At 39.1% G+C, this 17,615-nt stretch overlaps 1 protein-coding gene across 1 annotated transcript in view; it reads right to left on the reverse strand.

The window, feature by feature from the left end:
* Positions 1 to 3,847: 3,847 nt before the first annotated feature.
* ELAPOR2 (endosome-lysosome associated apoptosis and autophagy regulator family member 2) overlaps positions 3,848 to 17,615 on the reverse strand; it is a 51,672-nt gene continuing 37,904 nt past the window's right edge. Inside the window, exons 16-21 of the mRNA XM_010205534.2 lie at positions 14,034 to 14,130; positions 12,740 to 12,841; positions 10,219 to 10,345; positions 8,720 to 8,898; positions 7,299 to 7,464; positions 3,848 to 3,907 (exon numbers count right to left, since the gene is read on the reverse strand). Coding sequence (XP_010203836.1) covers positions 3,848 to 3,907; positions 7,299 to 7,464; positions 8,720 to 8,898; positions 10,219 to 10,345; positions 12,740 to 12,841; positions 14,034 to 14,130 — 731 coding nt within the window. The remainder of the gene's footprint in view (positions 3,908 to 7,298; positions 7,465 to 8,719; positions 8,899 to 10,218; positions 10,346 to 12,739; positions 12,842 to 14,033; positions 14,131 to 17,615) is intronic.

Consider the following 17,615-nt stretch of genomic DNA (forward strand, 5'->3'; position numbering starts at 1 on the left):
AGGTCCATCCAAAGATTTAATCAAAACACAGTGGCAGTTTATGATAACTCAGTTCTCATGTCTCCCTCATTTCTGGTACATACATTCAGCAAGGACACATCCAATCAGGTGACTGGGGATGTCAACATATGTGACACACATCATAAAATTTAAGATGAGCCTGACCTCCTTTTATTTCTTTTCCTATCTGCCAAAGCAACAATGTTCATAGCATTCAAATGCAGCACGAAAAAACACCCAAGGTTATTCTGTGAAAGAAAGTCTAAGAGAGAACACCACCAAAGATAAGCAGAACTTCCCAAGATTCCTCTTGATGTTTTCATTCCCTGTCACATTACCTATAATAGCTATTTAAGGCCTCCATGAATCATGCTACAGATCAACTAGCAGCATGCCTTGTTTAGGAAGAAATGTCATTGCCATTGACATGCCAGCACTAATTGTAGCTGCTTTTACTCTCACAGTGAAGCATTTACGTTGGTGCCATGGTTTTGGCTGGGATATAGTTAATTTTCTCCACTGCTAGAGGTGAGTCAACAACCACTGGCTCCTAAACGGCAACATCTGCTGCTATCTTGTCTGATTATAGTTAAGTATCGCAGTTTCATGGGTACTATTGACTCTGGCAGGACAGACAAGCCAAAAGCTGTGAACTTCCCTCTTTATCAACTGTGAGTTCCCTTTAGTGATGAAGAGCCTTTTTCAAGAGCATATAGTCAAATCCTTTCTTTGAACAAAGATGATGGCTCTTTGAAGCGACCCAGTAACTTCGCATTATAGCTTTAAGACACTCAATTTTCCCCAAACCTAGACTCTTAATCAATTGTGTTATGTACTACAAACATCAACCAACATAATCAGAGCCAAGACAGAATACAATCTTTGCACATTTCTCCCCTAGCAAGCACTGTCAAAGCTGAGGCAATAACATTCTGCTAATTTGCCAATAATTTATACAGAAACACCACTAAAATGTGCTTAATCCTCTAAAAGATCCAGTTGCTTGACTCCAGATTTCAAAGGAAAGCATGCAAATGCAGCAGTAAAATGCATTCTGTTTAATCAACTGAAGACATAACAGACTGATTCCCATTGTTTTATGGCATCAAATAACAGTTTCCGATGTGATTCTATGTGAGAGAAAAGGGGCAAGTTGCTGTAAGTATGTTTTGGCAAAGTACTAGAGGTCATAGACAGCTGATTTCTTAATGAAGTGTTAAAGGCTTCCAAATTTGCCTCTTATGGGAAAATGGAAAATTTTCCTCTCTACTGTATCTTTAACAGAAAGAAGTGAATAGCCAAAGTCAGCTAAAATATGACAGCTTAATTGTTAGAAAATGTAATTTTGTTATTTTAAGGTAAATAAAGTCTACAGTATTGGTTTGTATCCCACTGTTAGCACTGCATTAGATTTGCTATTAGATTGCCTGGAAGAATTTCTAACAATATCATAACATACCACTTGGAAGCAGAGCTGAGAAGAGTCATATAGTAAAGTCTTCAGAGCTGACAAAAAATTTCCACTCTCTTCTTTATTTGGAAAATAAAAGGCAAAGAGAAGGGAACCAAAGTGGTATTAAGTCAAACAAAATACAGTTCAGAAAAATTAAGACATCTTGACATCACAGAGGTATGGGTTCCAGTGATGAAAGAAGAAATGGTGTTCTTGAGAATGAACTGTAATTATGGCTTGTAAAACTTATGGAAAGAGAAGGGAATAAATTGAAGGAGATATACACAGATGTAGTTTGATGACAATGAAAAGCTCTTGCCATCACTGCAGACCTGCAATGTTTAGGAAAGGCTGCAGTTCCACCAAACATCTCAAGTCCAAAGTTTCAAATATATTTTCACTTTATTTTATGAATGCCCATCAGATATATATCTTTGATGCTACAGCACACAAGTTGAATAAAAATCAACAACATAAAAACCCTCCTCATAAAAGATCCAAGTGAAATCCCAAAACCATAACCATTTACTCCATGAGCATATCATCTTTGACAACCATATATAAATGACATCATGACAACAAATACAATGTACAATAATCAGTGTGCAATGGTACAAAATATACAAAAAGGAACGTGTATTTAATATACATTCAACAATACCCCATAAAAATCTTTGTTGGGAAAGTGAAGTGCCTTTTCAAGAACAACAGAAAATGTACATCACTTCAGTTAAGACGCCTGAAGTATCTCCCATCAAAAGAGTAAAGCCTGTGGAGATATAAAATAACTGAGCCGAATTTTCCCTAAAGAACAAAAATTCTAAACTTAATAAAATGTCTGTCCACATCTACAATATAATAAAATATTTAGAGTGCAGAAAATTCAGTTTAATTTAAATTTTACTTAAAAGTGGGCTCTCTTTTATCAATACATCTAGCTCAGTCATATAAAATAAAAAAAAATGTATATTCCTCACAGTAAAAAGACCATTCCAGTCAATGTGTCTTTTCTGGTTTTGATGCATTCCACAATTCACTTAATTTTGTTATAATGGAAATATGAATCTGTCCAGAAGTTAATAAGAGAATTGTTCCTCATTTTCTCCTGGCTCTATACAAGTCTTGCATAATTTTACACAAACGTTTTGTTGTCTAAGTTTCAGATTCCTTTGAGCTCGTCCTTAATGGGAATTTCAGGAAATTATTACAGTAGATTTTATGAAGATCACACGCTTAGAATGTGGCTGATTTCATGAAACAGTTCACCTAGCCTCCAGTTTTTAAGGCACCATTTTGTGCCCTTCCTCCAAAGCAGGTACGTGCGTTGACAGCAGAAAGCATTTAGATGCTGAGCTGTGCAAGTACATAACCCATGCTCAGCTCTGCTGGATACCTGTCTTTGCTCCTTGTGTGACTCCAGGAATAAAGATGGCTGAGTATTTCTGATTACCTTCCCATCTGACAAAGTTGATCCCTGATTTCCAAAACCAGAGATTTTTGCTTTACCTCCAGAGTGGATATTTTGTTGGTTTGCAACTCAAGGAATGGAGACATATTTAGCAGCCCAAGGGTACTGAAATTGTCAACAATGTCTCTTGAAAGCAGAGACTTCCACAGAGAGAGACAACTGCAACTTGCACTGTAGGTATTACTTTCCTTCTCTTTATAGAGTTTGAGCCTGCTACTGCCTATAAGCTCACAGGCCCAGACCTACAATTCATGTAGGTTAACAGCAGTTAACACATTTGAATTTAGTAGCACCAGGTTTTACTCCCATCCTGATGATCAGAACTTAGGCATCAGAATGGGTTCAACTTGCAGGTGCAACACCATGTCTCATGCATGAGAGTCAATATAGACCACACAGCCCTTCAAAGCTCTAAAATCAAAAGTGTTTTCCAAAGTTTAAAACTCACCTGGAGCTCATTCCAAGTACCATTAAAGATTTTGATTTTAAGAGAGACTCGTAGTTATGCTACTAAAGGACAATACACAACCTTTGTAGGAGGTTTCAGGCCTCTCTGAAAAACATTTCTTCTGCATATGCACAGAAGGTGTGATAGGAAATGAAAGGTACCTATAAATCATATGGCATGCCCAAGTGATGCCCAGCTGAATGCAAAAAATTCATGTTATTTGCAGTATGTGTATCTCTTCCTGAGTTGAATTTCATTCCCAGTATGGAATCCAAGTGTCTGCATTCTTTTTTGGCAAGGTACTCAATCACATGGTAAGGCAATCCAATTTTCTGGTTTGCTTCCTGTCTTTTCTCCTTCTAAATGGCCAAGCATTTCTCACCAAGATCACCAGTACAATGTGTGCCAGAATATGTTTAAAATATGGTCCTGTAAAAATAGAAATTAGGTTTATTTCTTTGAAGGCAGCATTAATTCTTCATATATTCTGGGACCTTGAAGACTTCAGCTGAACAGATTCAAAATTATCTTCTTTCTCCTGAAATGGAAAAGACAGGTTCCCATCAACTGGGATTCTTCAAACTCATTCCAACATTTACTACAGTCACTTTTTCTCTTAGCATCAGCCAGAACAGCCTTTGCCAAAGACTGTTCTTTATTTCTAACATATTCATTAAGTGCATAGTTTGACCCTTTATTATTTAATAATACTACTAATTCTGTAAAAATTTGCAAAATCAATAAAGTAATGCCATATACATCGTTCATGGTACTTTAGAGGGTACAGGGAAAGTTTGCATTACATGCTTATACTATAGGACAGCTACTCAGAGCTGGGGAATTGCAAGGTAATCACATATGTGGTTATTATAATTCATGACTGTGTTTCTACCATAAATAAAACGTTTGGAGCAAAGTCTGTAAATGCAAACACCATTGTCTCATTCCTCCATCCCAACCCCTCCTCTGGGAGACCCACAGGACAAAAAGAGTTTAGAAATCCTCAGTCATCTTAAAAATCAGGGCTGAAGGGTTGAGTTTTCTTTCTGTTTTTATTTGCTGAGTGACAGCCTCGATCATCTTGCCTGCAGGTATCAGTGAGAAGTGTGGACATGCGCGTTACTGCGAGTGTGAACAACTCAACAGTCCATGAGGAAGCAATGAACAAAGGAGTCCTAATAAAGTACTCCCTAGAAAATGTTCATTCTTGCTTTGTGTATCTACCTTTTATACCTGCTGATGTACATAAACAGTTTAGAAACTGTTAAACTAACCTTGTGATCTTTAATGCCATCTCACTCAGATCAGGACAGCCTCGATATGAGAAAGAGCAGGGGAGAAAATTGTCCTAAGCTATCTTACTGCAGAGTATATATTTCTTCTTCTGAAGGACCTGTTATTGTTATGCTGTAGACAACAGATGTAACTAGAACAGCTTGCACTCTGAAGCAGTTTCATAATTCTTTAACTTCTACAGTCTTACTAAAAATCACAATCATTTCCTTCTATATTACGGGCCTAGCCCTGAATTCCTTGGGTACTCAAAACCAGTAACAGCTTCATGAGATGTTTTGCTTCATAGAAATGCCATTGCCTGAAGCTTGAACATATAGTTAGGATACTTCAGAGTTTTCTTTATGCCTCAGATTACATTTCTCCTCTTTTTCTCCCGTTTTCCTCCACTTATTTTTTCTGTATTTCACATGCATATGCATCAGGAGATGAATTTTCTCATCTTTTGCATAAATGAAACCTGATGCCTATAACATTTGTTTTGGAGAAACATATATTAATTCCAGTTATCTGCAGGGATACAGGGCACAGATTTCAGTCAGCTAATGAGGTACTGGAAGCTGAGTTTGCCAGCTATGATTATCTAGCAGAAAAAAAAAAATAAAGAACCAGCTTAGAAAAAGCTGAAAAGACTGTTTAAAAAGAAGAGAAAACACAGGGAGCCTGCTACAATGAATACAGGAACTTTAAAACACTATTTTTGAGTCCAAAAAGGCATTCAAGCAGTTTGAATACTAAGGTACTAAAGATTAATTTAAAGAGAAAAAAACCCCACAAAACTTCTCCCACACTCTCATCTCTATACCTCTAATCAGGAAGGAACCAGTGGTTGGTGCTGCGAATGGAGTCAGCAAAGCTTTTACACATATCAGGAATACAGCAAAACATGATCCTCACCAGCAACACTGGTTATTATGCTCAGCCACAGCCAGATGAGCCATTTTACAGACAAAAAATATCATCAGTATTTCAACGTCAGGTGCTATAGGATTCAAAACAGAATCAACTTCTATTTCTGCAACACCACTGCAAAATCTGATCTGACTTGATTTTATTTACATTTTCAATATTCTCAATATTGAATTAAGAATTAATATTGAATTTCTGTCCTTTTCCACAAGGAGTAATATTGATTTTACTAGATAAACAGCCAGGCTGGGGTCAAGGGGAAGTTCCGCATATTAACTGTGTAATGGTAACTTCTAGGAAGGAGATCTGGGGAGCAGGTAGTATGGAAAGAGGACAGTGGCTCAATATAAAAAAGAAAAGAAAAATAAGGGAAAAGAAAGGAGGCATATGGGTTTTAACTACTTTGCACTCAATCACAGAAAGGATAACAAAAGAACACAAGAAAAAAATCTCAAAATTCAACATTCTGAAATATTATTTGGATAAGAAGTAAGAGAGTGATCTTTTAAGAAATTGTACTATTTGGAAACAAATTTCAGCAAAACTGAAAGGAAAAATGTGATCCACCTTTATCCCAATCACAACAGATGCCCCAGCTGGACAATAAAACCCTTCTCATAGACTTCAAGGAAGGGCCACCAAGATGATCAGGGGACTGAAGCATCTTTCTCATGAGGAAAGGCTGCAGGAACTGGGGCTATTCAGCCTGGAGAAGAGGAGACCGAGGGGGCAATACTTACAAGTACTTAAAAGGTGTTTGTCAAGAGGAGGGAGTGGCACTTTTTTTCTGTAGTGCCCAGTGAAAAGACAAGGACAAATGGACAAAAGCTGGAACACAAAAGGTTCCACTTAAGGAAAAACTTCTTTACTGTAAGGGTGAGGGAGCCCTGGCACAGGGTGCCCAGGGAGGGTGTCCAGGCTCCTTCTCTGGAGGTTTTCAAAACCTGACTGGATGTGTTCCTGTGTGACCTGATCTAGGCAGACCTGCTTGAGCAGTGAGGTTGGATTGGATGATCTTTTAAGTCTCTTGCAATCCCTGCCATTGTATGATTCTATGATTTAGAACAAAGACTAAAGTACTTGAAGACTCTACCATGACAGTCTTCTGTTACTCCTCTCATAAATGTTCAAAGGACACTAAAGACCTTTGTACTATCAATTTTGATTTGCAACAACCTACATCGCATGTGCTGCAGAAAAACAATGGGTTTTCTCTTGCTTCCCACTGTAACAGAGGAGGTTGCTGTACTGGGTAACAGGCTGTGGCTGCTATCTCCTCTTCAGCTGAGTCCTATTATACTCAAAATTGTGGTTCTCAAGTCAGCCATGAGTCCAAGCCCAGGTGAGTTGCGAGCAGCTTGCTGGAGGCTATGTTCCCAATGTTCATTTTCTCTATCTACAATAGCTATGTTTGCCTTATAATGAGGTGTCTAGCATGAACATGGGCAGGGAGGATCTCCCCCACCACACTTTTTAGGTATCACCCATACAATAAAGACTGCTAACTGAAATATCTCTGCAGAAAAGAGAGCATTTACTCGATACCCTGCAACATTTCCTATTATTATCCATGCAGTGGATTTCAGAAGATTGACTATGGACTGGTTGAAGTGTGTGTGGGAGGCTGTACAAAGCATCATGCAAATTGGCATCACAGCCTCATCACATCCAGTAATAAATACAGGTAATAATTATTTTTAGTATTAATAGTAGTAATTACTACTCACCTTTGTTGCCAAAGACTTGAGCTTCCCCAGCAGCGACTGCTTATTTGAATATACTATTTCTTCTTCATTATCTTCTCCTTCCATTATAGCACAGCTGTCAGCAGCTGGCAGCTCACACTCTTTTGAGTTAGCTGTCATCACTAATTTGGAATATTTATACTCCAGCCTGAAGATATAAAGCCAGACAGGTGTAGATATTTTTACAAATGTCTCATATTCAAGGTTTTTTGTAATTTAAATTATCTGCAGTCCTTCCACATAGTTGCTTCTGAGGTATTGATTGGAAATAAGATACTTTTCAATCATTAAAAACATGCAATCAAAACAGTATTAACAATACTGGAGCTCCTGCTCTCCAGAATGGTTCTCTATGCTTATATGAGCCACGTTTTCCCAGCCTGTATCAGAATCTGCATCAAACATCTGTCCAAGGAGGCTATGAGGGAGAGGAGAGATATAACAGTATGTGGAAGGAAACAGTAAGAGTTGACCATGATACTGTAGTCTGTATTTGGTGAAGCTGGATGTGTTATGGGTCAATGAAATCCCATGGAGGTGGAATCATGTCTTGAAAGTTTATGGTATGAGAGAAGGAGGCTGAGGGGAAACATTATCACTCTCTGTAAATATCTGAAAGGAGTTTGCGCTGACGTGGAGGTCAGTCTGTTCTCCCAAGTGATAGGGCAAGAGGAAATGGCCTCAAGTTATGTCAAGGGTGATTTAGATATTAGGAAAAAAAAATGCCAAAGGGGTTTTCAAGCATTGGCACAGGCTGCCCAGGGAAGTGGTTGAGTCATCATCCCTAGAGATGTGGTGATTAGGGGCATGGTTTCATGGTGAACATGGCAGTACTGGATTAACCATTGGACACGATGACCTTAAGGGTCCTTTTGAACCTAAATTACTCTAGGATTCTGTAACTCTAGGATCTGGCAAGCAGAGGATGATGGGGATGAGGAACAGTCAGTATGTTCACTCTGAGAAGCAAGGATGTTTTGTATATGTACCAGACACACCCTGCCAAAATAAACCTATGCAATATACCATTAAGAACCTTATTTTAACCCATCTGGATTGGGTTAAAATTAGACTGAAGAGATATCCTTTTGGTCTTCAGACTCCAAGAAAGCCATGTTTCTTCAGAATCTAAGGTCAAATTCAAACTCTCAGGGGTTAAAAGGATAGTTCCTGTTGGGAAATCATGCTGTAACAAATTACTATGGATTTTCTATACTTTCCTTACTAGTATTTTTGATAGCCACTGTTGGCAGAAGAAACTTCAACTTGATGGATTAATGGATGAATACAACACTATATTTTTCATCATTTTTGTTGTAAGATCAGATCCATGAAATGTCTTTCTGTTCACTACATCAAGCTTTTAGCTTACTTTTATATGGAACACAATTTGCAGTACTTACTTCTGGTTCTTCTTCCAAAAATAGCAGGTCAAGGCTATGAGCAGAACAGCTGTGAAAGCACCGACACCAGCTCCAACTTTTAGCCAAAAATCCACTGTTTCACAAGTGTTGGTCTTTTTCTCTGGCAAGGGAACTCCTTTAATGCAATGCTTTGGCTCATTCCATACATACAAGGTTTCCTTTCAAGCAGAAAACAGAAAACATTAAATCATGAACTGCTTGTAGGAAAAGAGAGAACTATTTAGAATGGAAGAAAACAAGCTCTTTAAAGTAGAAAGGTCAGGCATCTTTTCAATGAAAGCAGGCTAAGCCATGGAATTTTCAGACTCCAGGTGAAGTCATACTGTCTACTCAACTGCCCCCTTGATTGTTCCCAGGTTCAGATATGGTAAAAGGATTTCACAGAATCACAGAATCTTAAGGGTTGGAAGGGACCTCGAAAGCTCATCCAACCCCCATGCCAGAGCAGGACCACCTAGAGTAGGTCACACAGGAACTTGTCCAGTTGGGTTTGAATGTCTCCAGAGAAGGCGACTCCACAACCCATTTGGGTAGCCCCTTCCAGTGCTCTGCCACCCTCACAGTGTTTTTCCTTAGGTTTCTTTGGAACCTCTTATGTTCCAGCTTGTACCTGTTGCCCCTTGTGCTATCATTGGACATCACTGAGAACAACCTGGCTCCATCATCCTGACACCCACCCTTTACCTATTTGTAAACATTAATGTGATTTCATAGAATCATAGAATGGTAGGGGTTGGAAGGGACCTTTAGAGATCATCTAGTTCAACTGCCCTGCAGAAGCAGATCAACCTAGGTCAGGCCACATGGGAACATGTCCAGGAGGGTCTTGAAGACCTTCAAGGAAGGAGACTCCACACCCTCCCTGGGCAGCCTGGGCCAGGGCTCCCTCATTCTCACAGTAAAATATTTTTTTCTTATATTTAAATGGAACTTTCTGTGTTCCAGCTTCATCCCATTTCCTCTTCCTCTTTCCTCTTCACCTGGCACAAAATTGGTTGGACAGTGATTGTGTAAGTGATGTGCCTGCACTGGAGCTGTTGATCAACAGGACAGTTCTGAACCTGTGAAAGGACTTGCTGATATTTGACTAGAGAAGGCAAAGCAAAAAAAATTCAAGCAAGGAAGAATGACTTTCTGAACTGAAATTCTGAATCTTTTCCTGGTTTGTCCCTGATGTTTATGGCTATTAAAGAACTGAAGTCCTTTGGGAACTACGTCCTTCACAAATAACTTGCCTGCCCACATAGCTGGTTAGCACAAACCAGCTATCCTCCAGCAACCACACTGCCATTTGCACAGATATTTCTGTGTCTCAACACAGTACCTCAGCAATAATACCTGCATCCAGCCAGATCAGAGCCTGGACTGAGATTCATGATCTCCACCTGCACTTACATACCGATTTGCAGACCAAATTTCAACTGAGTCCAACTTATATCCAAATAAATCCATCTGACTTGGAGACGTTGGTCCTGTACCTGAAATCCTTTTTTGCAGGCTCCCTCAATCTCATGGTAGTCTTGCTCTGTGCAGAGAGGGCAAGCTTCTGCACTTTCCCATACAAAGTAGAAAGTGCATCCATCGCAGGTGCCTGCAGGGCATAAGCTAGGAGGAGAGCAAAGCTTAATTATCACTTATGAAACACTCTGGGGTTTGCATCCTCACTCCACATTCTGCTGCTGAAGATTGGTAATGGTAAGTCCAATGAGTGGGTGAATATCCATCAAGTCAGTAGATATAAAAATCTATGGGAAGAATTTTTCCCAGTTTGTAAAATGGTTTCTCAAGTGAAAGCAGATATTGGGCTGCCAAAGGTCTAAAATAAAAGTGAGTGCTACTCACACATCTATGAGAGGAGAGGGAGAGGGGAGAAGGGAGGGGAGGAGGGGGGGAAGGGAAGGGAAGGGAAGGGAAGGGAAGGGAAGGGAAGGGAAGGGAAGGGAAGGGAAGGGAAGGGAAGGGAAGGGAAGGGAAGGGAAGGGAAGGGAAGGGAAGGGAAGGGAAGGGAAGGGAAGGGAAGGGAAGGGAAGGGAAGGGAAGGGAAGGGAAGGGAAGGGAAGGGAAGGGAAGGGAAGGGAAGAGCTTTGGAGACCAGCAGAACTGCTCTAGCACTTCATCAGCATGGGCTAGCCCAGCTTACACCACTATCACAGTTCTCCATTGCTGGGTTACTGTTCCACATGAATGCTGCTGTTCTAATGATGTGTGGGTGATTTTGTCCACATGGAATGGACTTGTCCTGTCATGGTTAATTACCAGAAGGATGTTCACAAGGTAATGAAGAGATAACAGCTTCTCTTAGTCTAAAACAGACTAATGACTGTATTTTGTATTGAACACGCAGAAGAAAGCTGTACTGACAATGGCAGGACATTCACATAGCTTTTGTTACTGACAATTACAACAGGTCTAACAGCAGCAGTGGCCAAAAGTTCATGCAAGAAGATGGGTCATATAAATGTGAAATATATCCATACAGAAAATTTGATTTAAAGTGTTTTTTTCCATATTGTCTGGAAATCTGTTATCCTGATCTGAAGGATTAAAAAATCCACATTCCTAAAAGCCCATTCTGGTTTATCTAGATTTTAGTAACTGACAACTGTCACTTTTTCAATGTACATGGCAAGAATATTGACAGACCTTTCTCCTCAACCTCTTTCATCTTATACTGTAACTTCACGTGACACTAAACACCATGTTTGGAGGATCAAGGAGTTACATGGCGTATTATTTGACAGACATCAGATACCTCATTGGTTGAAAATACCTGTCTCATTGCTGAGCTAACCAAAGAGAGCTAAGAAAGAGAGAAGTCAACAAGAGCTCAGATAAGGTACTTCATGTCAGCTATGTGCCATTTCTGCCCATGATCACACTTTTAAAAGTAAGGCAGGTTACTCCTTCCTCATTAGTGATGAGTTACCATAGCTCGCATTGTGTTTAACCTGGAGGATTTTCATACTGCAGCTAATGGCTTGTTGCCCAGCATAATTTGTACTGTGTTAGGTCCCTACAAAACTGGGATAAGCACATCCAAAGCTGTTCAAGCATCAGTCACTCATCCATCACCTCTGAAGCTGCTGTCTCTTTGCCCTCATTTAAGTGAACAAAGTTCACTCATCCCCAGGGGTACAGGGATTCCACACTTCTCATACTGTTAGATTTTGGGAAGAGGACTTAACTTTTTGGAAGGAGGATGAGTGAGAGGTCTATCAGCAGATTTACAGTAATACACAAACAAAGATGGGCCTTGACAGCCAAGGACAAGGGCTATCAGAGTTGACAGGAATTTCTGAAGAATCACAGGCTGTTGCTCAACAATACAGGAATTATTGTACTGTTTTTTTCTCTGCAATTTTTCAATTGCAAACATAAACAGGACTTTAGAAGAAAGATGCTATTTGGAGTCACTTGAATCAGCATGAAGTGAAAAGAAGGTCAGGCAAACGAAACACAACTGGTACTAGGGGTCCAAGATACAAACTGACATCATGAGACACATAAATAAACACATATGGAACTTTAGGCAGAGTCAGAGCTCTTATAATCATTTCAGTAGCAGATTTCATGGCTCCTTAGGACAGGTTGCTCTTTTTCAAAGAAATCACATTGTCCACAGCCACTGCTGTAGATCAAAGAAGAAAATCTCAAAGTCCCAACTAGGCAGTTTTAATCAGAAGGTGAAAGATCAAAATAAGGAATTAAAATAAAGGAGAAGTGGAGACAGGAGAACATCAGTACTTTTTTTTTTTGGCTTTAAGCTTGGAATAACCTGCCTGAGCTCTCACCTTACTCACCACACAGCATAAATACAGAGCAGTTTATATGCTGGGAGGTGATAGACACACACGTCCTTCACCTAGGACAAATGAGTGAGACTTCTTGAGTAGCTGATGAGGGAGACAGCATTCATTATTGCTGTTAAGTATAAAATTACTAATGAGTTTTGAGGAGAAGAGGCTTCTTGGCACTACAAGGATACAAATACTTAAATACCTGGGCACAGAAAGCTCTCCTTGGTCTGGTTTGTTGGGGTTGCATCTCATGGTCACAACAGTTGCACGGCCATTTTCACAGGAGGTTGTCACTGTTGAAGATCTAATGTCAAACAGGAATAGAGGTAATACATTTCCACAACAGCAAGTACATGTTGCTCTTTCACTGGTTTCTGTCCATTCATGCAACTGCCATACTAAAGAAATATCCCTTACCACAACACTTCTGCCTTTGTCCATTCCAACAAAAAAAAAAAAGGAGAAAAATGCAACAGAAGCAGGGTAGGTTTCACCACTTTATTTCAATCTCAAAGTGCTCTGAGATGCCACTCAGGGAACAGCTCTTTTTTCTAGCTAGTTTGGATTTTCCTGAATCAAGGAATAAACCTGCCCACATAATAGATTAGAATGATTAAAAAACAGAATCACAGATGTTGTGGTTGGTATGTTAGTCTGCTGGAGAGTTATGGTGGCTCTCTCCTCAACCAATAATCTGAGGATCACACTGTCTTCAAATAGCACAAGGTAAAAAGGATTCAAAAAATGGACCTTATTCTAACATGAGAGAGATCATAAGCCAAGTTCATAATATGCTCTTAAGTAGAGTCACTGGTGTGGGATTAAGTTTGCAGAAATAGACATATAGTTTAAATATTCACATGTATAAAGTGTTGATATCCATTTGACAAATAAGTGATATCTCTAAAGCAAACACAATATAGAGAGCCAATCAGAACAAACATAGATATGTGCCTTAAAATAGCTCCAAAGACTAGAGAGTCCAAGCTTAGAAATTCATTTCACATGAAGACACTACCATGTATACATCTTAACTGAAGTGATCTTTCATCTAGTTTTTACCCAAAGTATTCTTTTTTCTTATGGAGGAAAGCTAGGAAGAGAAAAAGCACACTAGTAACTGTGCAGGTTGGAACAATTATATTTAACCTCGATTAGTTCATTTTTGTAACTTCAAAGTAAATACAAATGAATGTGAAAGAAAATATGCAATGGGAAGTGGACATATCAAAGCCATGTATGAGAAATTATGGAAAAGAATGTGACACAGTAAATCAAAGCTCTGGTATCACTCTCTACAGACCAAGTGTAACTTAGATTTAAGTAAAGTGTTAGATGATTTCATAGGATGTTCTTCAACATGTCAATCAAGATCAGGTAGACATTGATTGAAGTGATAAAGATAACAGGTGGATTAAAGATCTCCTCTCACAGTTTTAGCTTCTTTAAACAGATGCAGAAATTTTATATACCAATAAAGAGCATTTTTTACCTACTTGTAAAAGAAATGCACATCAGGAATTTTGCTTGGAGAGGGAGGAAACATGTCTGTCTTGATGCTTATATTTTCCAGCATTGTTTCAACAGTAGCTCCTAACAAAAACAGGAATGAGCTAAGAATGGATTTCTAAGGAGCACACACATATTTTTTCAGCTGAAAGGTATGGTTCTCAATAGTATTTAATGACATTACTATACATTTTACACTTTCTTCTGTTCTAACTAAACTTTGCTGAGTTGTATTTTCTTCATACAGTCTGATTTCCTCATATAGACATAACAAAACAAAAAATTAATAAAATGTCACAAGTGTAAATAAGTTTTACTCTTTTGTATGAATTTAAGGACACCATGGGGTATTACAGAATCCTAAAATAATTTAGGATGGGAAAGGACTGCTGAAAACATCTGATCCAATCAGTTGCTCAAAGCACATGCCTGGAATGTTTCACCCTAACACACCATAACCATGTAACACCCTGAGCAACCTGCAGTACTGTGGAAAAAAAGCTGAAAGATGCAATGACAAGATTCAAAAGGATCATGGAGTCATAGTCACACATTTTGGAACAAATGATAGGCTGGTGTGTGGAACAACACAGGTTACACAGGTTGGTATGGATTTTAGAGAAGAGCTGAAAAAGATGATTCAAGTAATCAAAGTTCTTAGAGATCCTTCCAAGCCATGAAACAAACAAAATATTGGTGCTGCACTGCAGTATTTCAGAAAAGGTGGGAGCTGTACAAACGAGACAGGCTGCATCCCTCTATGAAGGTGAAAAATTGCTAGAACAAGAAAAAGTGGTAGCAGACAGTAACTGATGGGAAGATGGGAGAGTCTGAAGAAGTTTTCCACTGCTTCTTGCAACAGTTTGGACAGTCTAACTACTGAATTCTTCAACTTTGACTTGACTGGCGCTATAATTGGGAAGATAATTCACACAGATCGAAAATCCATATCTGGTTATAACCTTTTGGGTAAACATAGCAGATAACAAAGGTGACTGTAGTAGACACTACTATCTGGTGTAGGACAAGTCAGAGCGTGGGACTGTGAAAGTATATGGCTCGATGTGCTCGGTAATGTTGCTCAGAAGAGCTTGTAGGTGAGGGATAGCTACAGAGCATTACATCAAGAGACAGAATAAAATGAGCTGTGCTGCAGTAACCATCAGGACTATGTGCAGAAAGATGCCAGGTTATTGCAGAGCAGCCTCCGTTCTGAGAACATCAGTTGATAAGCATTTCCTTTCCTCAAAGACATCGCATAAAACACATGAAAACTTCGAATTGGATTGCAACACAATGGGCAGGCATGAGTTACTAGACTGGAAGGTGATAGCTCCTAGAGACCTCATTATATTCAATAGAAGCAAAGAGGGAATATCCCTATCCAACATGCAGTACTGTAGAGTAGTAGTAGTTTCTTGAGAAGACTTGGAGCAAAATGTAGATGGGGAAAAAAAAAAGTCTTTCTTCAAAGGATATTAATTATGTGGCTAAAAAGCCACAACAACACTGTCATTTAAATAAAAGGAAAAAATATTTTACTGTGGGGGTGAGGGAGCCCTGGCATAGGCTGCCCGGGGAGGTTGTGGAGTCTCCTTCCTTGGAGGTCTTCGGGACCTGTCTGGACGTGTTCCTGTGCGGCCTGATCTAGGTGACCCTGCTTCTGCAGGGGGGTTGGACTAGATGATCTCTAAAGGTCCCTTCCAACCCCTACCATTCTATGATTCTATGAATGACAATAGCTTTGACTAAGAGTCCACCTTGGATTAGAACAGTGGTAAAAGATTAATTCAAATAAACACACTACACAAACTGAATGGAGAGGGAACAGAGAATCAAATAAAATCAAATGTTACACGTTACAGAAAAGTTATAATGGATGCTAAAGACTTCAAGGAAAAGCCTGTGTTTGGCAGAACTAAAAAAACAATTACGTTTGGAGCTTTTTTTAGAAATATTAGGGGAAAAAGTACATCCGATGGATAAGAAAGGCAAATTTCAACCATTTTAAAATGTAACAATTTTGATAAAGAAAAGACAGCAGAAGAGTGGTATATTTTCTCTGCATTAGGAAAAAATCAGGACTGTCTCCTTGCTTTCCGAGACAATGACTGAACATTTCATTCCTTCAGTGGCAGGAGAGGACATTGGCATCTACTTGGTGTTCTCTGCTTATAAACCAGCAAAGCCACACTTAAGCATGATCTTTAATGGAGCTTTTAATGATAGCAGAATGTCAAAAGACTGGTGGAGAAGGAATATGATGAGTCAAATTACAATGTGGCTTACACACCGAGGCAAGATAACAGGAATGTTAAGTGGAAGTTGAGTTTCAGTTAGTGGATAAATACATGAGTGGCAGCCAACATGAATTTATGGAGATCATCTCTGGTTGAACAAATCTGATTTCATTCCTTGAGTGATGATGAATTTGGTTGCTAAAGACAATTATGTAAATGTATCAAGCATTTCACTAATTACCACATGAGATTCTAATTTAGAAGTTAGCAGTGTCATATCAATTTAGTGCATACTCTGGATTAAAAATTATCTAGCTAACTAATTATAAAATTATCTGGCCATGGGAAATTGTCATCAAATGTGGTATGTCCCCAGGCTTCTCTAGGCATTGATACTGGAGTCCCAAATTGCAAGATTATCACCAGAGATCTGCAAGTAACTACATAATTACACTTGGTAAAGTGTATAGATGAGAAAGATTAAGAGGAATAGGAATACAATACAGAGCAGCTTGGTTCACTTGGTAAACTGGTTCCAGTCAAACAAAACATATTGTGTTTAGCACAGACAAGTACAATAAGGGATGAAGGCCTGTCCTAAGGAAGATTTTCTCTTGGAAACTGTAACTGAAAAAGGTCTAAGAGTGGACATCAGGTCCATGACATCCCACGAGTCTGAAGAAAGAAGGACTTAGAGGTTCCACCCTTACATGTAAATACAAATACAGAAGTGATTTTTATTGCTATTATAGTAAATTAAATACTGGAATATTATTCCATTCTGTTGCCCATGCTTTAAGAAATATTATTCAGATGCTTGAGAGAAATACATGATAGCAAGAGACTTATAAGAACTTGGTCTACTTAGTTTATCAGAAGAGCAGACTGGGAGGCTGTGATAATTCCAGTACACAAAATATTTCTCCAAGGAGGAAAATGTGGGTATGAAATGAAAAATAATAAGCAAGAGATGAAAACTGAAGCCAGGCAAATTCAAACAGGAACAAGTCTGCTTTAAGACAAAATACAGAGACTGTGTTTAACCAGTGGAAAAAAAAAATACCAAGGACTGTGGCAAAGCTTTTCTTTCTGGCAGTCTTAAAAGTCCAGGTTGAATGCTCTTCCAAAGACGTGCTCATGTCAAACACTAGCTTCTGGGCTCAGTGCCAGGGAGAAAGTACAAAAACACTCAGTGCCTGTAATGGATAGGTGACCAGACTAAATGACTTCCCTGTCTACTCTGGCTTCAGACTCTGGGAACTTGTGAGCCAGAGCAATGCAAGACTTAATGATGTGCGTAGCCCCATGCTGCCTTAAGCCTCCTCCTCC

The sequence above is a fragment of the Colius striatus genome, chromosome 1 (genome assembly GCF_028858725.1).
Source record: "Colius striatus isolate bColStr4 chromosome 1, bColStr4.1.hap1, whole genome shotgun sequence".
Classification (NCBI taxonomy): Eukaryota; Metazoa; Chordata; class Aves; order Coliiformes; family Coliidae; genus Colius; species Colius striatus.